We start from the raw sequence: 27,236 nt of genomic DNA, 5'->3' as shown, positions 1-27,236 counted from the left end.
ATCTCTCTGAAGACGGGAAATTGTTCTTTATGTGAGATTGAAGATTAAACTAATTTAATTTAATGGTTTATTGTTTATCAACTATGGTACATACTGATTAACTAGAAGTTATGTTTGCATGAATATTTATGAAGTTAAGGCTGGTTTATCAAACCTAAACAAAGGTCATTAAAAGTTTAACAGAAAAATTTTCTCTGCTGTAGAATTTTTCAAGAACAGTTGAATTATATATAAGTTGTGCAGCTGTGCTGTTCAGTCCATAGATGACAAAAGTTGTCTGTTGATGACAAAAGTAGTTTGACAATCAAAAATTATATAAATATAATACAAAGAAGAAGAAGAATTGCTCTTGTTTGCAGTTTGATGTTTCCTGTCAACATTTTTACAATGGTTAGCACCCACACCAACCTGCTGGCCAGCTGGGGCCTTTTTGTATCAAATCTGCATGTTCTCCTCATGTCTGCATGGGTTTCTTTCCACAGTCCAAAGACATGCAGATTAGCTGGCAACCCTAAATTTTCCGTAGGTGTGACTGGTAGCATGACTGCTTGGTGTAAGCCCTGTGACTGTGTGATTGACTCTGGGATTGGTTCCTGCCCTCTTGTGACCATCGAAGATAAGCGGGTATAGTAATGGAGGGATGGATGGATATTAGCTTGTTAGCTGCCATTGATGCGTGAGTCTATCTGTGAATGGGTAAGTGAGAGCTGAATTGTAAAAGCACTACATAAATGTAATCTATTTACGAGAATGCGTTTTGGGAAAGAATGGACTCTTGTTCTAGTTGCAGTGCTACATTTGGCCACTGGGGCAAACTGACAGACAGGCTGACTCAATGTGAGCTATACAGCTCTTTTGTAACATCTATGCAGTAGACACAATATGAAGAAAGAAAAAGACAACAAGAAGGAGGAGGCCCTGAACAAGAGCAAAAGGAGGAAATAAATAAGAAAAGGAGGAAAACCAAGACTGAGAAAAGAACAAGTAGGAGGAAGATGAAGAACATTAACATACAGAGGAGGGGTAGGAGGACAAGAAAGAAAAAGGGAAGCTGAAAAAGCAAAAAAGGATAAAGCAATGGAAGAGTTGGCTTGATGTCATAAAGTATCATGCTATTATTTTCTTTGCCACACATTAAAGTGGGAAAAAAGGAATGATCCAAAGAAATGAATATAAAATGATAAGCTCAGAAAATGAAGATTGAAGAGCACCGTCATTTCATTTTTGGGCATGCAACAAATCTTGAGAGATATAGGGATATGGGACTGAGTTAGACCTGATGACAAAGCGACTGTGCAGCAGAGCCTCTTCTTCTACTTACCAGTGTGGTGAAGATATAGTGATAATACTCTGTCATCATCCCCATCGCGAGAGCCTAAGAAAGAAAGTGACAGAAAGAGGCAGGGAGAGAGAGAGAGAGAAAGTGAGAGAGAGAGAGAGGAATAGGGAAGGATTTAGAAATGAATAGGGAGGCAGATACAATTTTTTGTCATATTTTTTCCACACATATACACATGCATTTGTCTGTGTGGCCGTCTGTGTGGCTGTATTACCATGTAATGTGAAGAGGCATATATTCTGCTACACTGCTGCAGCCACAGGCTCAGAGATAAGAAACAAACACCCACCAAAAAGAAAAACAGCTAAATAAAACAAGAGATAGCGCTCAGTCTGATCATATATTTGGCATATGAAGGGAAACATAGAGGATAATGCATGATTTTTTGATGTGAGACATCTGGGTCATTGTCAGAAACATATATAAAGAAGTCACCCTGCTGTCACTAGAGGTTCATGGTGGAGTTGTTGTGGGAGATTATTTCATAGTGGCTGCTAATTTGAAAAAAACCCAGCCCAGTGAGGTTTGATACTGCTGTTGATCAGAATACAAACAATCGTGTGTAATATGATGCTTCCAGTGCTGGTGCTTTTTGTAACAGCAGCTACTAATAGTAGTAAAAAATTTAACTGAACGGTTTTACAGAACTGTCTCATTTCAACATTCATGTCCTGGGACAGGGTTACAAAATGATAAATTAAGAAATCTAGGCACAGAGAAGGGATCTTGATCAATGGGGAGACTGCATTCTACTGTTGCAGCCCAGTTTTCTATTCTAGGGTTGATTAAATGAATAAAATTTTACAAGAAAATTCTACCTTGTTCATATTCAGGATGAGTCAGACTTTTGTCATCTGTCTGCAATTGCCACTCATCTTTCAAAGCAACTCTAGTACATTCCCCAACAGGAATATGTACTCATTCGCACCATTACCAAGGCAATCTGTCTCTAAAAATGCACCTCTGAGATGAGATTCTAAAGTAGAATCACCTCGCTCTGTATTATTCTATTATCATCCAGACTGTGTGTGTGTTCTGGCTGTATGCCACCCCATTCCAGCTGTATGTGGCTATATAGTGCTGAGACTCACTAAACCAATATGAATCACAGATTAGGACTGTGTGCAGAGGATGATTAAACAGGCAGGAAGGGATAATAGCTGCTGGCATCAGGTGGGAAACCTTCAGAAAGTCTACAGCCTTCTGTCTGAGGACCAGCCCACTCAGCAGTGACTCACATGGTGCCATTTCCTGGACCTTGTGATGACAGATGAGTGCCAGAAACAGAGCTTATATTCCCAATGTTTGATGTCCGTAGAAACAAATTAATAGAGGAATACACACAGTCAAGTTATTCAGTTTTAAAACATTTATCAAAGATATCAACAAGACAGAAAGAACACATGCTGATTTTGTTGCAGCACTTAAAGGTATATTCAAATACAACCCAATGCAAATTTTCCTATGGCACAATATGTCTGTCTACTCAAGCTAAAAAAGGCAAAATTGGACATAACTGGTAATACTCTCTTCAACACCACGTAAAAGTAAACCTAAGAATCAGTCCCAGGAAGTTGTAAGGGCTGTCATCGAGTCTGTTTGAAAGTACAGAAAAGTTTTTAGCCTTGTTTATTACAAAGACTGGAAGGTGGAAAGCTAGCTTAGCTCTGACAACAAGTTAAACAATACCAAGGTTCAGAACTAAGAACTAGAGAGATTTTTCAACTTGTGTTATTGAGCCTATGAGGTGGTTAGCACTGCTGCCTCACAGAAACCCTAACCCTTCACCTGGGGCTTTTCTGTGTGGAGTTTGCATGTTCTCCCTGTGCCTGCAAGGGTTTTCTCCAGGTACTACGGCTTCCTCCCACAGTCCAAAGAAATTTAAGGGTTAATTGGTGACTATAGGCTGCCAGTGTGAATGTGAGTGCGGATGGTTGTTTATCTCTATATGCCAGCCCTGCAATTGACTAGCGACAGTACCCTGCCTCTCGCCCAGTGTCAGCTGGGACTGGCTCCAACATTAAAACATTACTAGTTTAGGACTGGAACATCCACAGCATGGGAACAAAGGTGCTACTGTATTGGAGTTTACTGATACATAACTAACTAATGTTAATGGTTAAGACCTGCCCTTTATCTGGTTTAGTAAAGTCAACACTCGCTGTAAAAGTTAATACGTAGCACCTTTAATCACATATAAATTATAATACTGTGCTATATTACTTGGACAAGTTCTACCCTGCAATACACAAAATGCTGCATCATTTTAGCATGTCATCATATAACACTAGTGTAGCAGTCTTGCTAAAACAGTTTTACACCCAATCATTATGTCCTCATTATCACAATTTGTATCTTCTCCCCTGACTATTGAATGCATTTTTCACAATTATTGATTTGTATTAATTAAACACAGTTTTTCAAAAAAATATTTAACAATACAGTTTTTTTTCAATACAGTCTTTGTGCAATACATCTTGGGCTAATCTCTGCACTAGAAAACACAGAAATTATATTATTATCAATCCTCTCACCTGACTTGTGTCCTGCTTGTTGTTTCTACAGCATTTGGGGGTAAAGGCTTGGGTGACAGCTGATGAAGAGTACTTACGATCTCTAACTTATTAGTGTGTCACATAATGAGAATATCAGAGCAGGACAGTTAAGTCTTTCATTACCTCCCATTAGCAGGGTTTTTCTCTGACATTATTAATGAAAGGAGTCCTTGACCTTCCATAGCAATCTACTACTCAGGGACTGATTAAAAACCCTGGGAGAGTGACAGAGTGCTAGATGTGAATCATGTTGTCTTTAATATTTGATAAATCCTACAAGCGAGAGAAACATGAATGCTTGTTAGTTGAGTTACTCAATGTAAAGGTTCTCTTTTATGGAAAATGACATTCTTGGGCTGCATGATAAAAACATTGTGTAGTACTGAGAGAAGAGAGCTGAAGTCCAGTCTATAAGTTACTCTTTTTCCTGCATGTTAAATCACCATTCTACACAATTTTGTGTAACTGGTGTTTATTTCTGAAGTAAGACTTTTAAACATCTGTATAGGTTCTCAGTCATCAAATGTCATGGTAGTCTTAAGTGCTGCGGTCGAAGGCAACTTGATTTCTTTTAGGTTTCTTGAAACCTTTCACATCTCATCCAAGAGGCTTCTTCGGTTCTGAAAAAAAGTCTTAAATGTCTTCTTTTAAATAATGTCTTCAAATATTTTTAAGTACTCAATCTTTGTGCACAAGTATTATTCTTATCAAGAGGGAAAATTCTTCAAGATCCCAGAAGAAGATGGAGCACAGCTAATAAGAGCAGAATATGAACATTACCATTTCTTATTTAAGAAAATTAGATTACTAAGTTACAATTATAGGTAAACCAGTTTGTTGCCTTGAGAAATAAGATGATTGAGCTGTAATTTATAAAAAATGTTTGTAGCAACTAGAGTCATTACTTAAGATTGTTTTAGCAACTACAGCTACTCCAGGCTTCCATCACAGGTTCTGGATGTTTGGGAAAATACACGTGTTGCCAGACTCCCCAACAAATATGGCGGCTGTGGCTCAGGAGGTAGAGTGGGTCTGATTGATTATAATATATTGTGGATTTATAAAGGGATTCATGTTTTTACATGGCCATATTTGAACTGAACAGACTAAAATACATCCAAAGCCTGGACCTCTTATGACCTGCAGCACTGCAGCGCTTTGCCAGCTTCTTGGCTAATTCACTCAACTTGCCTGAAGTAATTGACAATTTACTCAGAATTACTGGGTAAAGGTTTGATTTAATATGACAAAGTGATCATTTCATAATTAACATACTTAAGTGGTGTAATTAATATTAACCATGTTCCAATGTTGCATACTTTCTGTACAAGCCTGTTGGTGGAAGGCTAAAGTTATAATTAGTTAATATGAGCAATTTTTGCTAAGTGTGTAATGTATTCTATATTCTTTGCCTTACGTATTTTCTTCTATTTTATTTTCCATTTTAAGCTATCAGTGATTTTCAAACAAATAATTGGCTCACTAGTAATATAAGAGTACTACTTACAAATTAACTGTCAGTGTCCTCTCTTTCTTAACTGTCATACTAGGTTCACACTCCTTCCTTTTTCAAAACCAAATTTGCTAAAATATGGTCTCTTTTTTGTGTGTTGCAGAATAGAGTCCATTGGCCCTTATATTATAGCACAGTATTATAATTAATATGTGACTAAAGCATAAAGCACAGAAAATAAATGCATGTTTGATAGCTGCACAAGAGGAGCACAGAGGTACACTTATTATATTTGTAACATTAGCATGTATAAAAATCTTCCACAGAATATACCATACATTTGATATACTGTATGCCAGATGTATCACTTCACAATCCATATTAGATGACGGTAATGTATGCAGGCCAAACTTCATTCAGAAGAAATTGTGTCAATACAATATTTTAGAATATTGAAATATGAAATAGCAAAGGCCAGTTATGCGCAACATAATATGATGGTTGTGTTGTAATGATTGCATTTAAAGTGAGTTTTATTCTAAAATAGAGTAATAAAAAAATGGGTAAATGTTTGACTGGTCACAGGTTGTGTGACTACACAGTATTTAGAAAGGTCCGTTTTAGTTATTTCAACTTTAGATTACCCAACAGTTCTAGACTATTTTTCAGAAATATAACCCATGTTTGTTGTCAGCTGCACGATTAGCTTCCAGAGATATATAGATATAGGCAGATATAGATATAGAGATAAAGCATCAAATGTAAATATAAGATAGAATTGATATGGAAGTGGGCAGCACAGTAGTGCAGTTAGCATTGTCGCCTCACAGCCCCGGTTCAGGCTTTTCTGTGTGAAGTTTACTGTGCCTGCGTGGGTTCTGTCCAGGTACTTCAGCTTCCTCCCATCATCCAGAGATGTGTAGCTTAGGTTAATTAATTGGTAACTAAATTCCCCATAGGTTTGAATGTGAGTGTGAATGGTTGTTTGTCTCTATATGTGTTGGCTCTGTGATGGACTGATCTGTACAGGGTGTACCCCGCCTCTTGCCCAGTGTCATGATAGGCTCCGGATAGGCGGCATAGATAATGAATGATGTGTATGGGAGTCAGTTACTGAATGTGTGTTCTGGATTTAAACTACAGGATATGTACTGGTATGTGTAAAAATGGGAAACACTGACTTTTGGCTTTTCAGATCAGTTTTTGTTTTAGTTTATTAATCTAAATACTTGCTGCTGATGTGATGCAAGTGGTTAAAGCAGGTAAGTCAAGAAAGTCAGTAAATCAGTCTGCATTGGTCTATGAATGAATGTGGGTGATTCTTACAGTATCTGCTGATTCATACAAGGGTATTAATGTGGTCCACATTTAGATAAACAGCTGGTTTTCTTGGTTCTTCTTGGCCTGACCATTAATAGTCAAGATGTGCACAGACCTATGTACACACACGCCTGTCTGTTAGAGGTCCCAAATCTGCATAGCTGAATTGTACTAATCACACACAGGCATATATACGTACATATATGTACACAAAGAGTATGGTCTAGACCTGCTCTATATGAAAAGTGCCTTGAGATGACTTTTGTTGTGATATGGCGCTATATAAATAAAACTGAATTGAATTGAATTCATGTGGGACTTGAAGTATATAATCATAAGCATATGTGTGTGCACCTCGTCCTCCATGACCCATAACACAAACAAACTTGTATGTCTGTCTTTGTGAGGACATTTACTGACATGCTACATGCCAAAATGTCCTCACTCCATAAGGTCTACAACTCAAACTGGTCCTCACAAAGATAAAAGTAAAAGCACACACACACACACATACACACACACACCTGCTTCAGGATCCCAGCAGCCATTTCATGGCCACAGTCAAAGATGATGTGGAACTCCTTCCCCCTCTTCATCTCCTTTAACAGCGGCTTGGCATCCTTGGTTTCTGCAGGCAGCTGCCGGATCTTTAACCGTATGTTGTACCGGGATGGTGCCTTTATAAGTTCTTGTAACCGGATCAGACCTGAGGGGAAATCCACAAAGAAAAGAAAAACATTTAAATGTTTTCTTTTTCTTCATGAGTCATTGCTATTTGAAAAATTAGCCCAGTTGCAATCAGTGCAGTCCTGCTCCCATGAGGGCAATGCATTAAAAAAAAAAATCTTTCCACAGCAATTGAGGTAACAACTAGTCTTGATAGATTTGGTTGTTGTGGTTATAATTAGAGGATAAGAAAGCTGCAGTGATATATTATTGTTGTCAGTTCATTTTTAATGAAATCAGTTTCTCTTCTACACCCACCCTGGCCTCTCCTTCTATTCTCTATCCGAAACAAAATATTTGTTTGACAGTGTCTTTCTATTTCCTTTCCCCATGTTCTTCCCCCATCTCATTCTCTGTCCTTTTTGTCCTTCTGATATTACCCAGAAAGCATCTAAGCAGTCTTTTAGCCTGTACCGCCTCAGTATCAGCAGGCCTTTATCCAAATATACATATTGTATACAAATGTTCGTACAACAGAACAAAGACATATCAATACTGCACATTATCTGACATTCATCATTCATCAGAGGTGACACCGATTATATGCTCACTATTGATCCCTCTCTTCCTCTATATGCTGCTCACTGTTGTGTATAGGATATGTGTGAAGTCAGCCTTGCTGAGGAAATTGACTGGGACTTCAACTGAAACACAAACATCTTAATTTTGACAGATAAGCCTCTACTGTGACATTCAATAAGTATTTCTTTGGAAGCTGATCAATCATTTCTGTGTCACAGCTGCCACATATGTAAATGTGAGCGATACCATCACAAGTAGATGTTGGATTTTGTGGTCTGTGCATTTTTTTTCTTTTATCCAAGCTTTTTTTTTTTTTAAACACTGAAATTAAGATTATCTTTCAAAATATTCACATGCATTGTGTATGCTTGCTGAATGAATGTTTTCTCTGTTTCTAGTTTGCATACTTTTCTGCATCTATAGAAAAACAAGACATGAATCTACAACCATCAGTAATGGCTGACATCTTTTAATTGCAGGGTGATTCCACAGATTTCACATATGATTATACTGTCTCATCCGACTGTGTAAAGTAGCAGCAGGCCTATTTTTCTATTAACAGTAGACTACCATGACTCAAAAGTAGAATCAACTGGATTAATCAATACAGCATTTTTTAAATTGAGACATGTGATATGACTGTGTTGTCGATCTAAAGGAATTAATGCTGCACTTAATACATTATCATGAATTTTATCAGGACAACAGATAGCTAAACAAATGGTAGTGTTAAATTAAGCAATATTAACCGAAAGCATGTTCGAGGACGACAGTGATGCGGTCACACCCTCGAGTTTAATATTGTGATTATACAACTATTATTATTATACATTTTATTAAGTAAAATGTATAATCAAAATCTGTTCATGTTGAGGAGCAATTTGCTCTCAAAATTAAAAAGTTTTGGCGAGTGTTTTTCCCGTTTCCATGGAAATACATGGGGTCTGACTATTAACTGGAACACAATCAGTCACGTCAGTGGACTCCTATGTGTAATGGAACCAGGTTTACCACTACGGCAAATAATCAGACCCTTAGTAAGGACCTAGCAACAGAAATGATTTTCTAGTCCCAGATGAGTGAATTATTTAATGCTTTATCAAGGTCTCGGACTTTACCAAGCTAAACCAACAGCCTACTGCACTAATGAATGCTTAACGCTCAACCACGTTATAACAAAGACGCTGCATTTATTTACTCACACAGATGTAGCTTCTGCAACCGCAAACTTTTACATGAATTTGAAGTTATAGCGCCGTGTCACAGCTGATGGAGAAAGCCGAGGTGCTTTGCTCAGATGACATTAAAGGACAGCCTCGAGTGTAATCTTGCGATTATACAACTATTACCAACAAAGTAAAATGTATATGGCGGAATAATATTTTTAGTGATGAGTAAGGCGTGCTGCCATGCTGATTTGAGCACATTCTAAATGTCTTGTGGACCAATCAGATTGCTCGGTCGGAACTACTTGTTGTATAATTGTCATTAACAGCAGCTTAACATAGATGAAAACATGATTTATTTAGTAACTTAAAATTGTATTTTTTACATTATCCTGAGCATTTTGAGGATTTAATTTATTGCAAATGAACAAGGGAAAATATAATTGAATTTAGGGTAAAATGGGAATATTAGCTTGCCTCTAAAATAAACTGGTTTTAACTAAAGGCCTGTTTCTCTCTCTGGTTGAGGTTGGAAAAAAAATGCCTGGTCTATATTTGAGAATTTTCAATACACTTTTTCTATACCTGTATCTATTTCACATAGAGCCACAATAATATGCCTATTCTTGTTAAAGACAGAACATGCAATCTACCACTGTAGTTCAGTCATCTCAGTGAAGTTCAGAATGAGTCCCAGAACCCCTCCATTAATCTGTTTCAATTTGATGTGGGTGTGAATCTCCACACCAGCAGGCCCAGTCCCATCATATGCTCCACTACCACTCAACAGCCTGTGTAGAGAAGGGCTCGCTGACTTTTAACAATTCACCATGCAAATCCTACTTTTGCAGTGGTGGAATGCTAATGGAGAGCTGAAATGCTTTTTGTGCTCTGATCCCATATCATTGTGTTACCTTTTTGTTATTTTGAGTGAGTGGAAAATTCAATAGTATTGTCAAATCAGTCTATTTTTCAGCTGTTTCTTATTGGACATATTTGGTCATTAACAAAATCAATGACACTTGTACAAGTATGACACCAAAAGGCATTAAGCAATTTAGAACTTGAAAAAACATCTTCTGTTGGTGACCAAAGAACTGCAAGAACATTGACTGGTTTCTGGCACGCCCATGATTATTAAATTACATCACAACAGACAGAATGAAGCAAGTTAATTACAGGGATTACTGTTACATAATGACCTATTATAATTGAAACTTCATCATACAAACGTGTGTTTTGTTCTGTGCAAACCTATTTTTTCATAAATCTTGAAAACAACTATTGACATCAGATTTATCATTTGAGGTAAACCCAGTGGAAAGGTTTAAAGTCAGGTCAAAAATCAATTCATAAAGAAATGCTATTCTAGGTTTTGTGAAGGCAGTTACAATATCGCAAATAACCTTTGCTGTCTTACTTAACCACTTATTTACTAAGTCTTATATTAGACTTTAGGATTTACATATTGCATATTACATGTAGGAAAATACAAGACACCCAGGCTCATGAGATCTTTAAAATCCTGATATATATTATGGACTTTTTCTTAAAAGGCTGATTACCCCAAAGAGGAGGTCTGAATGGAAAATATTATCTTTATATTTGTCTTCAGTTTGCTTTTTAGTTGCCTTTTCGTGGTGATGACAATGCATGAATAACAACATCTGGATGGAGTGCTAATAAGAGTGAAATAATAATGATGATAATAATGCAAAATGTATTTACAGATCCAGTCATCTGATGGCTGTTGCTTTGAGTAGTACAGTCAATCACATAAGCATCTTTGCACTGTTTTGACTGACAAAGCTCTGTTTTTGTGAACTTGGCAATATTGCACAGATCATGGTCGTGCTTGTTGGGGGCATGCCCCGTTTGGTAATTTTGTACCAATAATTTATGTATGATAAAGTTTAGTTTGTTTTCTACCTGTACTGTAGTTAAACATGCAGGCTTCCCAGTGATACTCAGACTCCTGGAATCAAAGACGACAACATGCAGCTGTTACTCCCATTTACCACTGAGGAGAACTAGCAGAAATGGACAGTCATCAGGTACTTATTAGCAGAAAGAGAAATTGTAATTGATTACATTTTTAGTCTATGGAGCCTGTGGCAGCCAACCTGACAACTGTGATTATGCCTGATTAATGTTCAGTTTTGCAAGTGCGTCTCTCTCCTTCTCTCTGGATTAAATTGCTGTTGTATTTTTTTAAACTCACCAATAAGATGAGAAAAGAGTACCAATATGTTAGGTGTAAATATATGCAGCACTCGCTGGTTATTGTCTGCAAGGTTGCTAAACGTTAGTTAGCTGATTTCCCCAACTTTATAAATCTCATGTAATCACAATGACTGTAAAACTGATAATGTGATTTATAGCAAAATCAAAAATCAGCACTACTCATTCAAGGCATTTTTGGATGAGCTTGATGTTGTTTGTTTGACCTACTACTCCTAGACAGTGGCAACAAACAGTACTGGTGAGTTAGATATCATGGAAGATATTGCTGCATTTGTCTCAAACCAATTCCTGAACCGATTCCAGCAAGTGTTTGTTTTACCAAGTAGAACTGACATTTGGCAGTGGGCCAAGGCCGCGTATCAGCTTTAGTTTTTGCAAATGATCCCCAGAGAGGGAGGACCTGGATCTCTCAGGCTTTAAAGCTTTTTTTTTTTTTCTTAATCAGATTTTGTTTGTTGGCACTTGTAACGCTTGCACATTTTTCCATAATCGTAATTTAAAATTCATTCAATTTGCAAGCAAATGCCGTAGCCTACTATGTCAGTTGAACCAATGACACTCAAAGCTACAAATCATGTGACGTTATTCAGCGAATCAGATGTAGATATGCGAAGAACAGCTGTTGATCGCAAGTTTCAGCTGGTGGACACTGGGTGGACACAGCGAAAAACACCATGAAATATTATGAGCTAAAGAAGCAGCTTCTATGTGTATAGGTAAGTATTAATGTTGTTAGAAAATGGTAGCTATGCTGTTTATTTGATATATAACATTTATCGACATGTATTAAGTGTAAAGGTAGCACTTTTAAGTCCACATCCGACCCGGTGTCCCAGCTCGTCTCACTGGCACCAAAACGCGCCCCATAACTCGTAATCTCTTGTTTATGACAGATAATACTACACAAATACACACATCGTAACGTGTTTATGATAATCCACTGCTGAATCCACTGATTAATTTCTCAACGGCTTTGTTGAAAACAGCTGCACATGGCCAAGAGGAGGGTTAGCAAAACAGAGGGAAAATTGCATAGTTCCCATTTAAGTGCACGTGAAGCTCAAAAGACTTTAATCTATATTTCAATATCACTGACTATTCTTCTCGTAGTAATATTACATTATTCACTTCATGTGGTGAGAAATAACCTAAATTGTTGGAAGTTAAGCGCGTGGTAATTTGGCAGCTGGCCAACGTCAATCATTAAGAGCTTAACAAGCCATGCGCTCATACTCACACACTGTGTTAATGTTGCTGGTTAGTTTATTTAGTGTATTTCATTGGTGTTACTGTAATGTAAATTGCCAGAGAGAGATAACAGACCCATTACATTCATGTTGTAATGGGCTTAGCATCCAGCAAAAAAGATGTTATCATATCTTAATTTTTTCACATATTTCTGAGAAGAATGTAATAATAAGCTAATGCCATAAGAGTAAGACAAACTTTGGTTCTCAAATGTAATGTGCATAATGTCATTGTGCCTTGATACAAATTTCCAATCTTTTTCTCTTCTTTTCTCATTTGACACCTAGCCTCTTTTTCAGCCTCCTTTTGAAATAAAGGTGCCTTTTCACTTCTTCTCTGGGCTAGTTTTAAATGAGTTATTTTGGTAAAGTGGCTGTAGCAGTCTCTGTGATAGCCACTGTTAGCTGCAATCGCAGCAGGGAATTCCTGAAGTTTGAAGTTTAAAGTTAACTTATTTATAAAGGGACAATTAATGAACATAAAGCCAAAGCTAATTTCCTTTCCGTGTCTTGGCAAGTCAAAGCCATCTACATAACACAACATGTTGTCATAGCATGACAACAGCAAAGCTTGGTCTTTGGATTAAATCTCTGCACTGCCTCTTCTGCCACAGTACTCTCTCTGGTACCAAGATCTTTCCACAGAAACACAGAATTAATACATTTCTTCCATCCTGTTTCTGTTAAAGGGGTTACAGAACATGCATACAGCACTCCACATCTGTGGTGTTTGCTAGCAAACATAGTTTAAGCAAGACAGGTGTAGTGTGTGGCTCATTGCTGTGATGTTATGCTCATCATTTTGTCAGAAGATTGACAGGTGAAAAAAAAATTACTCACTGGAACTCAAATGTGGGAAATCAGTAATATTTATGTGCAAAGTCCACAATGACATTTTGAGAACATCATTAATGTTACAGAAGAATTATGTTTTCAAAAGAATGAATGACAGTAAGAACTATATCTAAATCAGACATTTTCTCCCTTTTATTAAACTTAATAACGAATTTTGGAGACTGTTAACTTTTGATTTCATTTCACATCTCTTTAAAAGTGATTGCTACGCAGATCTGTTGTTATTTAAACAATGTGTGTACACATGTAGTGCGAGCTTTAACTGGTTAATGTACTCAGCGAAATATTAGCTCCGATAGTACTAGCTTACAGCCGCCGCAGCAGAGTTAAAACCTGGCACATTTCGAGGCATGTCATTGGACAATAACTACAACTACGTCATGCTTGTAGGACCCTGAGCATAGCTGCCCGCTCGGTTTGCCAGAACCAGTATCTCAGACAAAGTTACTGATAATCAAAAAATGTGCAACAGGTAAGAGTGCCAACAATTTTTGTTTAATCTGGTGAAAAATGAAGATGTTGTTAATAGAGATAGACCGATATGGTTTTTTCAGGGCCGATTAGTAGAAGTGAAAATATTGGCATCAAAATTTTGAATAATACAAACTCCAACACTTAACTTTGTTTAAATGCCTTTAAGCATATGTTTATTAAACAGCTTTTCAGATTTGCAACATGTAGTTTTTTTTTTTTTTATCTTAGACAATAGACATCTTTGTTTTAAAATTCTAACAAAAAGTGCAGGGAGCTCCCAGGCTCAGCAGCATGTCTTATAAAGTTAAATGAAAACTTAAACAAATAAATAGATCCCTAAAGTTTTCTACAGTAAATAAAGTTTTCCAAAATTTCAATATAACTGAAATGTTATTTTATCTTTCACTTATCTTTGTTTAAAGTTCAAACAAAAACAAAAAGTCTCCTCTCCACCATGTGTGTGTGAGCACTGTGCATGCACAGCTTTCACTGATTGGTTGTTACTCGTGCCATGGCTCAGCTGTAACCAATCAGATGGTGCTGTGGGTGGGACAATGCTGGAGACAGAGTAGTGACTGCAGACAGAGAGGTGTGGCTGCATCAGAGCCAAAATAACCCAGTTTTAAATTGATCTCTTATCGGCCGTCAGATTTTAAAAAAGGCTGCCTCAGACTGGTTGCATGTTGCTATAAGCCAAACTACACAACTCTCCCATACACTATTCAGTCACAGCCATCACACTGACTTGAGTGAGTAACGTAACTGCAACACTCATTCTGGCACTCCATATGATCTGCTCACTGTGAGTGTTTTGCTTTTTTTTTTTTGTCTACTATGAACAAAATGATTTCCTCATACACATGGAAAATTGGCCACATGCACAGGCAATAGTGTAGTGAAATAATATTTCTGCAGATATGTGCAGATATTTCCTTAAACATGGTATGAACACTTCATGGTAAAGCCTACTAGCCGCTCCAGATGCTTGTGTTCATTTGCAGATTTAATTGATGAATGTATGAAACTGGATGCATGAAGGGGAAAAAGGGGCCCACTGAGACTACCTACTGGGCCTAATTTTTTGTGCTCCACCCCTGTTCATATGCATTTGATTTGTGTTAGGACTATCTTTAGGCACTTAGTAACTAAAGATATTTGCTCTCATTCCCAAACTAATTACTTTGAACTCATTTTGTGACAGAAGAACAAATTTTATAGCCTCTGTACCATATGGTAAGAGTAGTTAGAGTTGTAGAAAAAAGGGTGTTGTTTCAGGGAATGAGCTCTTTTCAGCACAAATGATTTAGAGCTAGAAGAACTATGATATATCCAGTAACAAAGACAATTTTTAGTGTTATGACTGGCCCACATTTACACCCGGAGGTCTATATATACCAAGGGAACAGCAGCATGCATGTTCTGCCTCCACATTCCTGAACAGCTATTAGAACCTTTGACTACAGGCCTACTTTAATCTTTCTCCCACATGTTCCACAGATTTAATTGAACATAAATAAGCCACCTGATGTGCCAAGGATCGCATTAACCTTGACCCCAGGAGTCTGCAGCTCAGTGACTCATCAGCCATTACTCCCATCATGCAACACTGTGCATTGGCCGTCTGGGGGAATCACTTTAATGTCTATGCAGTTGATAATGATTGAGCAGCCCAGTTAAAGTAACTATTCTTCCTTGTCGCTAGCGATACACTTGAGAGGGAGTTGGGAAGGGGAAGCTTGAGGGGCCGTTCCCTCACAAGGATATTTATCACAGGCGGGCCAAACTGTTTTACGCTCAGGAGACTCCCAGACAGCCCTGTAATAAACGCTTAGAGGGGATGAAATATTCATGCAGAGTTAAATATGGATCTTAGAACAGTCGCTGCACATTAAGCACCGTCAATACTGATCAGCGCTGACACCCATGCAGAATGGAAGGAGAGACATCCTAGAAGTGAAAGGAAGAACCAGAGAGGTGCTCCGACAGGTGTTTATGATGAGTGAGTGCAGCAGTCAGATGTGTTGGGTTGCTTTTATCAGTGTTAACTAACTAACCGTAAAACAGAGATCGCTGCTCCAGCATCAAAGGCTGACTTTCTCCTCAGACAAACCTCGCAACATCAAGCATTCATATAAGATTGGTTTCTTGTCAAACACACTTTTTCTCTCATACACTTGTATACATGCAAATTAAGCCAGATAAAATTCAGCGTGTCAACTGTGTTGGAAGACCTCTGTTCATACTTATTACATCAAGAATTTGTCGAACATGTTGGCCACCCCAGCAAAATCATGGGAAGGACTAAATGGATCAGCACGGGTCCATCTGTCCTTGTGTCTGTCCATCTGTCATGTATAGTAAATCAGATGCCACAGATAGGATTTTGTGAAAGATTTAAGGAAGAACCTGTGCTAGTCCTTTGTTCTTAAAATTACAGAAATTATCCTGACATAAATAACATATTTCAAGTTGCAAGGTTCAAGTCCAAGTTCTGACAGGAGTTGCTGGTGTTAACATTTTGTTTTTTGGTGGTGTTCTTTTGAGACTGTAGTCATGATTCAGGTGTCTTGAGTCCATACCTCTGAGCTAATTAAACAAGCCTAACTTTTACCACAGTGATCAGTGATGGATTGATTGGATGACTGGACTGAAACAGTCACGTGACACATGCAGTTGGAGGACAATGAAATAATATGTACTATTTAGAAAATAAACAGCTTGCCGTAACTTTAAATAGTAGAAGAGGGTGTTGTTGTTCCACCTTGGACTTTACTGCAGTTTAGGTCTCAGAATTGTTACACTCTAATAAAAAAACAATCAGAATTTAAACCGTAATGTAGGGAGCAGTAAATAGTAGTAATTGGTGTTGTCTGATGTACTTTATAATATATCTCAGACATCGTGGACAACGTTGCCTAATCCATGTGAATGAGAATGATTATGTACTTCCACTTACACAGAAGACGTCAGTTGAGTAGGTGGTCCTTCAGTGTGGACACATTTGTGTATACACTGCTTAAAGAATGTAATCATATACAACCCAGACCACTACTGAATGTGGTTCGAGTGATCAGATCTCAATGGATCCTCGAAGCGTCTTGGGTGCATTCATACCTGTACTTGAGCCTTCCACTTGTGATTAGACCACCCAACACACATGTTGATACCAGGTATGAACATACATAGATCATACATAGTATGATAGACCCTGAAAGCTGAAATGTTGTGAACCACAGCTTACTTTGTCATGCATTAGTTAATGCAACACTGCCAGTGTCTCACAGGTCAACACATGGGGGAAATCATCATCAGTGTGTGATAGAGTGTTTGATTTAATGAATACCAGCAACGTGCTGCTGAAACTCCAGCAGACTGCAGGCTGGTTTCCCACAGTGCAGTGCACTCATCTGGAAGCAGGAAGTAAACAAATAATGCCACAGGCCAAACAGCTGGGGACGGTGGGCTGTGGGCAGACACAGGAGACTGCTGTGCTGGTTTAGCCTGATGTGTCAGTTTGTAGATGTAAGGACTGATACTTGGCCAGTATTTAAAATAGCATCTGGTCCAGTCAGTGTGAATTCACTTGTGATGTGAACAGTAGTTTGATTGATTGTTTACAAATTAGCCAGAGTAGAATTGCAGTAACTTGGCACACTTTTCACTGTATATAAAAATCAGGGACTGTGTATAGGTCTTTTGTGCAGGAACTTATGATAACTCACTGTTAGGTTTTGTTATTAAGCGACATCTAGCAGCTGTAATAATTATGACTGGAAATAGATTTTCGAAACCAAATTCAGATCATTCCACAATGTTAGCCACATGTTCATTATTGTTAATATGATGACAAAGCTCTGGTTTGCTTGCTGCTGGCATACTTCACACTCCTGTGGGTAGGAATTAGTGATCTGTGTGGTCATTTAGGTAGGAGACATGTTGAAAAATCATTTACTTCTTTAACTTAAATTTTATCTTTTTGATATCTATCTTTTTCTTAAAATATTCAATTTGCAGTATGAATAAAAATAGAATAACAGCATAAGGTGGTACTTAAAGCACTAAGTTCTAGTTGGCAAGCAGTGGAGGATGTTGAAATACTTGCAACACAGCACAAAGACCCAAAGTATTCAGGTAACAAAAAAAATCAAACAATTCATTAACTAAGTTTACATTTTGTCATTCAAGTTCATTACAGGAATTGGTGCACTTATTCCATCATCAACCTGCATGAAAATCGCAGGCTGCTATCAAAGTATGCTTAACCAAGTGCATTGTGGTGCTGAGGGATAGTCTTTGATATCCAGAAGCACTCTCAAAGGGTGGGTATGCAGCTGCCACAGCTCTGGGCATGGATGCATCACTTCCACAAGGTTTCCATGGAGGGGAAGCTTCCAGGGTCATGGCATACCATAATTTGGCTGGCCACCAAGAAGCCAGGATCAGGGTCAGGCCCTGCTTTTGTTGGGCCATGGGTAAGTTGGTGCATCCATTCCCAGAGATGCACTGTGGTCTACTATGGAAAAGAAGAAGGGGCAGTGGGTATTTGCCCTGGAGGAAAACAGATCCACTTTGCCCTTCCAAAACCATCTCATGTTTGAGCCACTAACAGTGGATGCAGCCTCCACTTACTCATAAGAAATCCCCCTCTGGAGAGAGGATCCCCAGAGGATGATTCATACAACATAACATAATGGGTAGATTACCATTAAATTTACTGAACATATTCATGCTCCTCAGTCATACAAAAAATTATTATATCAAGATAAACCCCTTGATTAAATTTTTAAATTAGATTGGAGTGTCTGTCACGTTCCTGTTTCAACATGGCATTCTACAGTGGCAAACTTTCATTCTCTATTACTATTATTGAGTTAGCTGTTCAGGGGGAGGAAATGAAATTCCTTTCAAAATCAACAGCTGCTCATTAACTCCACACAAACTATCTCAGATCATTACCTCTTTACCCCATAGCTACTAAAGAAGCCATATTTAAACCTCTTATGAAAAAGCTTACTTCCGATCCAGGCACATTAGCTAACTATAGACCCATATCTAACCTCCCCTTTCTTTCTAAGATCCTGGAGAAAGCAGTCACAAAACAATTTTGTGACTTTCTACAGAACAATAGTTTATTTGAGGATTTTCAGTCAGCTCTTAGAGTGCATCATAACACAGAAACAGCACTTGTGAAAGTTACAAATATCCTCCTAATCGCATCAGACAACTGACTTGTCTCTGTACTTGTTAAATCTCAGTGGTGCTTCTGATACTATCGACCATCTCATCCTACTACAGAAACTGGAGCATTTTACTGGCATTAACGGAGCTGCACTAAACTGGTTTAAGTCCTATCTCTCTGATAGGCTTTAGTTTGTACATGTTAACAACAACTTCTCCATGTACACAAGAGATAGACATGGTGTTCCACAAGGATCTGTGCTTGAGTCAATTCTATTCACCTTGTATATACTTCCTTTAGGCAGCATTATCAGGAATCATTTCATAAACTTCCATTCTTATGCAGATGATACAGGACTATATTTGTCAATGAAGCCCAATGAAACCAATCAGTTAGCCAAACCTCAGGCATGCCTTAGGGACATGCCAAGAAGACTTGGATGAATTTATAAACCAAAGAATTTAGAAGAATTAAAAGCAGTAATTCAAGAAGAATGAGACAAGATTACCCCTCAACAGTGTGAAAGGCTCGTGGGAAACATGCCAGCCAGGATTAGAGCTCTACTGTGTGCTAATGGCAGGACTACTAAATATTAATTTGATGATATGATGGTTTATTTATTTTTTGTTCAGTTTTGAACACATTCTCTGTTATTTGTTGACTTTGATACCAACAATGTTGAGAACTGACATATTAAAACTGTCAAGAATTTAGTTTTGTTAGTTTTTCTTGTAAACAATAGACAAAACAAAAAAAAAAAAAATCATTTGTATTTGTTTGTGTCTGTCTAATGCAGCCACACCTTTTGAAACACAAAAAAAATTTCCCCAAAATATTTCATGATAATATTTGAGATTGTGTAAAACTTTAAGGGTGTCCAAACATTTTTTTCCCACCACTGTAGTTATGCTAGATGGCATTGCCCTGGCCTCCAGCTCCACTGTAAAGAATCTTAGAGTTATCTTTGATCAGGATATGTCCTTTAGCTCCCACATAAAACAAACCTCTAGGACAACCTGTGTAATATTACCAAAATCATACATTTTCCTCACAAAAGGATGCAGAAAAATTAGTCCATTTATTTGTTAGCCTTCAGCTATCAGGCTCCCCTACTGTGGAACCTTCCTCCAGTTTTGGTCAGGCAGACACCCTCTGCATTTTTTAAAAGTAGGCTTAAAGACTTCTTCCTTCCTTTTGATAAAGCTTATAGTTAGGGTTGGCTCAGGCTTGAACCATCCCTTAGTTATGCTGCTATAGGCCTAGACTGCCAGGAGATTTCCCATGATGCAATAAGCTCTTCTCTCTTTTTCTATCTACATGTGTAATAAATATATGTTACTAACTTGATATCTTCCCTTTCCTGTAAATTTGTGACTTCCGTCTCTCTCTCCTCTTCTGTCACATTCTGCAGGTATTTCTGCCTCTGGAGCTGTAGAATCTGACCTGTGATGTCAAACCTCCTGCTGCTTCTATGACCCTGCTGTTATAATTAGCAATAGTAGAAGTAGTACTAATAATTTATGTTATTGTTATCACTATTTTAATTGTCATTACTATCACTACTATTTTTATTATTGATACCACTTTCCATCTCTACATGGAATCTGCATTATGCTATGTTCTCCTGTCCCTGTTCTCTACCTCCCACTCCTCTTTCCCCATTTTTCTCTCTCAGTCTGGTCTAGTCTGGTTCTGCTCAAGGTTTCTGCCCCATATGAAAGGAGGTTTTTCCTTGTAACTGTTGCCTAGTGCTTGCTCATGGTGGGAATTCTTGGGTCTCTCTTTGTGAATATAATATAAGGAGTGCGTTCTAGACATGCTCCATGTGAAAAGTGCCTTGAGATAACTTCTGTTGTGATTCAGCACTATATAAATAAAATTGAACCGAACTGAATTAGTATGTAATCTGTTAAAACCGAACAGATTACATAGTTCATTAATTAAAGGGATACTATTTGTTAAGGGATCCTATTTATATAGGACTTTCCTAAATCATAATGTACAGACAAAAATAGTCCATCTCAATCCTTACATATGACCCACAAGAAGTGTGTGGCTATGTATTTTCCTGCAGAGAAACTGCTCTCTGTCTGTGTAATGGATGCATAAAAAGCTGCATGTTTGTGTGTCTGTTTAACTGAGGGGAGGCGTGAGCTACACACACACACACACACACACACACACACACAGCAGAGAGGCCTCAGCATACACGAAGAAGTGTGCACTGGCTACATTCACACAAAATCAGTCAATCTTCCAACCAGGTTGTGCGGAGGTGTGGGTGTGTTTATTTGTGCTGTAGAACTGCCATCAGAAAATAACATTTTATTTTTCTGATTCGGTACTTTGTTTTTGCTAACACCCCTTCCTCTCTTTATTCACTTTAGGTCACTTGACTACTACTGTTCTCTCTCTCTCTTATTGAGCTTATTACTGTTTCTCAATGTTTAAGAGTTTGGTGTAGAGCTGCAACTAAAGATTATGTTCATTATTGATTTATCTGCTGATTCTTTTACAAATCTTAAAATTGCCTTTTCTATCCATCATTCCTCTACACTGTGACATCTTCAATTTGATCATTTTGTTTGAGACCGTGTTTCAGACCAAAACCCAATGATTTTCATTTAAGTTTAAGAAAAGCAGCTAACTCAGTATTTGTGAATCTGAGACAAGAGAATATTTGGCATTTTTGCTAGAAAAATAACTGAAATGATTAACTGATTATCAAAATAGCTGTTGATCAGTTTACTATTCAGCGATTTAATGACTATTCGTTTGGGGCTGAAACTGAAACTGAAAAACTAAACATTGGCATTGAAATATTTGCATTGTAAAAAATTGTATTGGCATTGAAACAAGTATTGGCATTGAAAAAAGTTTTACTGAAAAATAAAACACATACTAAAAAATTACAATGTCACAATATCTTACATTCTAATAATATCTTTTGTATTATGATGTGTTTTTCAAGACTTAGAGACTTAGACTAGACTTTATTGATCACTTTGGGATGACTCCTTCAGGGAAATTAAGTCAATTAAATCAATGATGATCTGCAGAATTTTTTGTCATGTCTGTCTGCTTTCAGTGACAGGACTGGAGGGGAGTGGCAAGGAGCGCTGGTGGGCTGAGTAAAGCGCTCCCTACATATAGGCTAGACACACACACGGAGACAGAGAGAGAAAGAGAGACATGGTGCACATGACACCCTTAAAAGGTATCCAATTTATGTGATGTTGCTGGTATGATGTCAGTATAGCCAGGCTCAAGCCAGTGTGTCGCTTTGCTGTGGCTCTAACCTGGTAACATGGGAAATTAAAACCAAGTCATTCCCATAGACTGTGTATAATAAAAGTCTATGGGAACGTCTGTATATTTATACATACAGTCTATGGTCTGGACCTCCACGTGTGTAGATCTCACACTCCTTGTCACTCCCCTGAAGCCCCTAAAACTAAAACACTGACACAGAGTTGAAACACTGACATTGTAAAAAAAAAAAACCCTCACTGAAAGCACAGACATGCCAAAACCAATCTGCAGATCATCATTGTAAAACAAATCATAATACAAAAGATAATATTAAAACGTAAGATAACTATATTGTGAGATTGTGACTTTGATATGTCTGTTTCATTTTTTAGTAAAACTTTTGCACTCCAATACTTGTTTCAGTGCCAATACATATTTCAATGCCAATGTTTCCTTTTTCAGTTTGGGTTTTGTTTTCAGTGACAAATTTTAATGACTGTTCTAGCTCCATATATTCACTGCAGCTGTACTGTAATTGGAAGTCATGAGTTGTCCACACATTATATTCCAGTGTCCACATACTTTTGATCATATGATGAATCAGAGATAGATGACATTGACTTTCTTTGTACCAATATCAGCTTCTTCCTGTGGCAAACTGAAGTATTACCTAATCTGAAACACAACTGCAGCAGCCATGGCTACCATTACTGAAGACTGTTATTTCGTTACAGATGAATGGAGATATGTATGGACTCAATACTGTGGGCAGCAAAATGAAGCAGTTCTTTCCAAGCCAGTGGTTGCGTAGTAGCCTGTTCTCCCTTATGGTCTAATCAAACTTTGTAGCAGCAGCAGTTGTGGTAGTAGCAACAGTGTTCAGGTAGTTGTATGGATGTCATGGCTGGCTGGGAGAGCTATAACACATGCTGCTGCCATCTCAGTTTTGCCATTATAAAGTTGAGCCTTTAGAGGAGTCCCATTATGGTTATTGATTTGCTTTTTTTGCTCCCTGCTTGGTGGAGAAACAGCACAAACAGAGAAACTTTTCCCTAGCCCCTTTATATCCTATTCCCAAAAAACAGACACGATTTAGAGCAGCAGATGGGAGGTCATGGTGAGAACCCACGAGAATTATATGGTAATATAAATGTTCTGTGCCACTGATTTTGGACAGTACACTGGGTGTGCTTCTTATACTGAAACGAGAGAAGAAAAGATTTAAATGAAATGAAATCCTGTCTGAACCTCTTCAAGGACTTTTCTCAACAATTAGATCTGATTTCTGTTTGCCCTCAGTGTCCACCATCACTGCTATCTGCCCTCACTATCAGGTCACCTGTGTAAATGGCAAAGAAGAGGCTGTTTGCGGGTCAAGCCAGACTCATTTCCTATAACCAAGACAGAAAATCAAGCCACTATTAACCCCATAGTGAACCAGCTATGTCCATGTTACAACTTAATTAACAGAGGTGGTGGGATCAGTGACAATTGATTCCTTGCTAAAGCTGCCTACATGACCTGCAGGACAAAGACCCACACACACACGCATGCACACATGCATGCGCACACACACACACACACTTTTCCTTGACATTGACTAACACAATGTCATCTGCTAGCAGGAGGACAATGTCAATTCTACAATATACCTGTTCTAGAAATCAAGCTAGCACTAACATGAGACTCAAGAGCAAACCACTCCACACCTGCCTCTCCCTGCTACATTACACTCCACCTTGCCCTTTGCCGACATTCTTATCGTGCACACTGTCTCAGTTAATGCTGGTTGCTAGCCCAATTCACAGTCGTGAGTTCCCACCCCAAACAAAGTGCTTGATTTGTCTTGTCAGAAGGGCGAGACTCACTCAAAAACTTCATCTTTGCAGTGCCATGATACAGTTAAATGAGCCTGGGTTACAGAGGCCATGGATAGTATCTCTCCACTTTGAGATAAAAAAAAAATGTGCTGTAGCTTTAAAGTTAGCATTGAGTACTGCTAAATCTGCCACATCTCAACTAATTGCTTTCACCAGGAATGTCTACATATTTTTCATTATTTCAGTAAAGTTAGGTATGTATACTGAGTGCTTTTCTCACTGTGACATGTCAAGATGTCCTTTAAAAAAAATGCAACAGAAACTCACCGGCCACTTCAGTTCAGTTCAGTTCAGTTTAGTTCAAGGCGATGTGTTTGGTTACCCAGGTCCAGCATTACACAGAATAAATAACATGAAGATTAAAAAAGACCCTATAATAAATAAATAAATGAACACAGTATAGGTATGGTATAAATAGAATACATAGTGAAACCCAAGCATATAGTGCATAATGCCATATGCAATCACATGTGCAAAGCACAGATGGCAGACTTCAAGCCAGAGAGTTCATAAGCCTCACAGCCTCTGGGAAGAAGCTGCACTTTAGCCTCATTAGGTACAGCTTGCTAGTACCCATTTTGCCTACAGAACTGCTTTAATTCCTTGTTGCATAGATTCAACAAGGTGCTGAAAACATTCCTCAGAGATTTTGGTCTATATTGACATGATAGCATCACACAATTGCCATGGATTTGTTGGCTGCACATCACTGCCACCAACAACCATGTCACATTCAAATTCATTTAAATCACCTTTCTTCCCCACTCTGATGCTTGGTTTGAATCTTAGAAGGTCATCTTGACCATGTACACATACTTAAATGCATTGAGTTGCTGCTGATTAGATATTTACATTAACAAGCAGCTGAACAGATGTACCTGACAAAGGGGCTGGTGAGTGTATATAGTAGTGTATCGAGTTAGTTTTGGCAGACCTACTTTAGTGGGAGAGTTACATGTTTTTCATTCTTATCGACTAAAGTTATTTGGTACCCGTACATAATTGCAGCATAGCTCCACCTAACCTCAACCTGAGCAGAGGTCTAAACAGACAGAAGAAAACCTTTATACATGGACAAATTAAAATTAAACAACAATAATTAACAATAAATAGATACTTAAAATTTTAGTCTTGGGATTTTGTGACATCTGTGGAAATAACAATTGTGTTTTAATGGTACAGGTCCAAGACTTCTGTCTGGCAGTAAACACACCTTTAGCAGCTTCTCTGTCACTGCACCTGCAACAGGTGAAGAGTTAAAAATCTTGTATATCTGTTTACAGAGAAGCCAAACAATTTGCTGAGAGGATTCACCACATCATATTGTTTTTATGAAAAAGATCAGACCATCCAACATAATTTTGTTGAGCTCACAATGAAATGTTGACAGATTACTCAAAATGCACTCATGAACAGGCTTTTGTCCTCTGCATCATGTCTAGTACATACATGCACCATAGTCTCTTGTGTAAATATGCAATTTGAATCCCCCAATCCAGCATCTGCATATAAATCTGCAGCATCTGTGTTGAGTCATGTGTTTAGTAAATGTATTTAGTAAATTTCCATTGTCAATATGGGTATGTGTGTGATGGACTGGAGGTCTCCCTTTCACTCAGTTCATGCAAAGGTAGCCTTCAGAGATGAGAATGAGCTCATGAACTACAACATTTTGAATTGATATTTGTAGATTTTCTTGATAATTTGGTTAACTGCTTGTTTGTAATCTAGCACATGCAATTAGCATATGACTCCAAAAAGCAGAGTTTATCTGGCCTGAATGCTAAACACAGTGAACGCACACGGCAGTACTGTGATCAAGGCCAAATTGGTCCCAGTGTGTCTGCTGGATGGAGCCCTGGGAAGCCTGGCAGACTGTCTTCAGGCTGGCACACACCCTGACCCCTGGCATATGGTGCGTGTACCCAGCCTGCTGGCTTATTTGTCGCCTGGTGACCTGGACTGCAATAATAGTAAGGTCTGAACAAGGTATGCTTCCCTGAATAACAAAAAAGGCATGTCTTCTACAGCCTCACACACTCTCTCATTTGAATGAATTTATAAAAAGGAACAATCCTCAGCTGAACCTGGGAAAAAAACCTTAGGCACTTATCCTTAAAATAAGAGTATTTTTAGCCATACTAGCAGCATGGCTCAAGATATTGAAATGTCAGCCTGTGAGTCTGATGGTTGGTCCACCATTACATATCTCCGGATGACATATCTCAACCACCATGATGGATTGGCACAGCATTTTGTACAGACATTCATTATTCCAAGAGCATGAATCCTGCTGACTTTGTTGATTCCCTAACTTTATTTTGAGCACTACAATGAAGTTGCCAATTAAGGATTTAAGACAAATGTATTGATGATTGCAGCAACTGTCTATCAATCAATTTATCCCAATTAAAAGAATTGGCATCATATAAGAACTTGGTCACAGACTTTGCATTGTGTTGTGTTTGTTTCATATAGCATATGTTTCTGTTACAGCAGCATAGTATTTAGAAATAAGATAAATAAATGCATATAACTCAATTTGTGAAAACTGAACTCAGGAGAATACTAACAATGTTTAAAGTGGAAAAATAGATTTAAAGTATACAATTTGAAAATGGCAAAAAAAAAGGGAATAAGTAAGACAGCCTCTTGGTCATAATAAGAGAGAACAGCTACAATGAAACAAAAGAAGAATTAGTAAAAGTAGAAGATGGATTTGTGGACTTACCAGTGCTGTCATCATAAACCACTGTGACTGTCTTCCACTTGAAGAAGTGGACCAGATCTAGGATGGCCCGGCTGAGGGAAGAGAAGTCTGGATAGAGGCTGACATAGAAGACATCTCTGTTGTCCGATACCTGGTGCTTCCACTTGGTCTGGATGTGTGGCACCCCCAGGGCATTGCAAATGGACTGGACTGCATTGGCAGAGGAACTGTGAGAAGGACCGAAGATGGCTGCCACCCCCAGAGAAAGCTGGTCACAGGCTAGAGAGGGGAAATATCTGACTAGTTAGATCCCT

General features: G+C 38.2%; 1 protein-coding gene across 4 annotated transcripts in view; it reads right to left on the bottom strand.

Annotated features, from left to right (window-relative positions):
- grik2 (glutamate receptor, ionotropic, kainate 2) overlaps window positions 1–27,236 on the bottom strand; it is a 246,601-nt gene that overhangs the window by 139,996 nt on the left and 79,369 nt on the right. For all 4 annotated transcript variants that reach the window (XM_051076104.1, XM_051076105.1, XM_018665721.1 and 1 more), the window contains 3 exons: window positions 26,944–27,201; window positions 7,192–7,373; window positions 1,322–1,375 (listed from right to left, as the gene is read on the bottom strand). In XM_051076104.1, coding sequence (XP_050932061.1) covers window positions 1,322–1,375; window positions 7,192–7,373; window positions 26,944–27,201 — 494 coding nt within the window. The remainder of the gene's footprint in view (window positions 1–1,321; window positions 1,376–7,191; window positions 7,374–26,943; window positions 27,202–27,236) is intronic.

This window comes from Lates calcarifer, linkage group LG15, assembly GCF_001640805.2.
Source record: "Lates calcarifer isolate ASB-BC8 linkage group LG15, TLL_Latcal_v3, whole genome shotgun sequence".
NCBI lineage: Eukaryota > Metazoa > Chordata > Actinopteri > Centropomidae > Lates > Lates calcarifer.
Note: the sequence above shows the minus strand (reverse complement) of the source record. Positions and strands in the feature narration are given on the sequence as shown.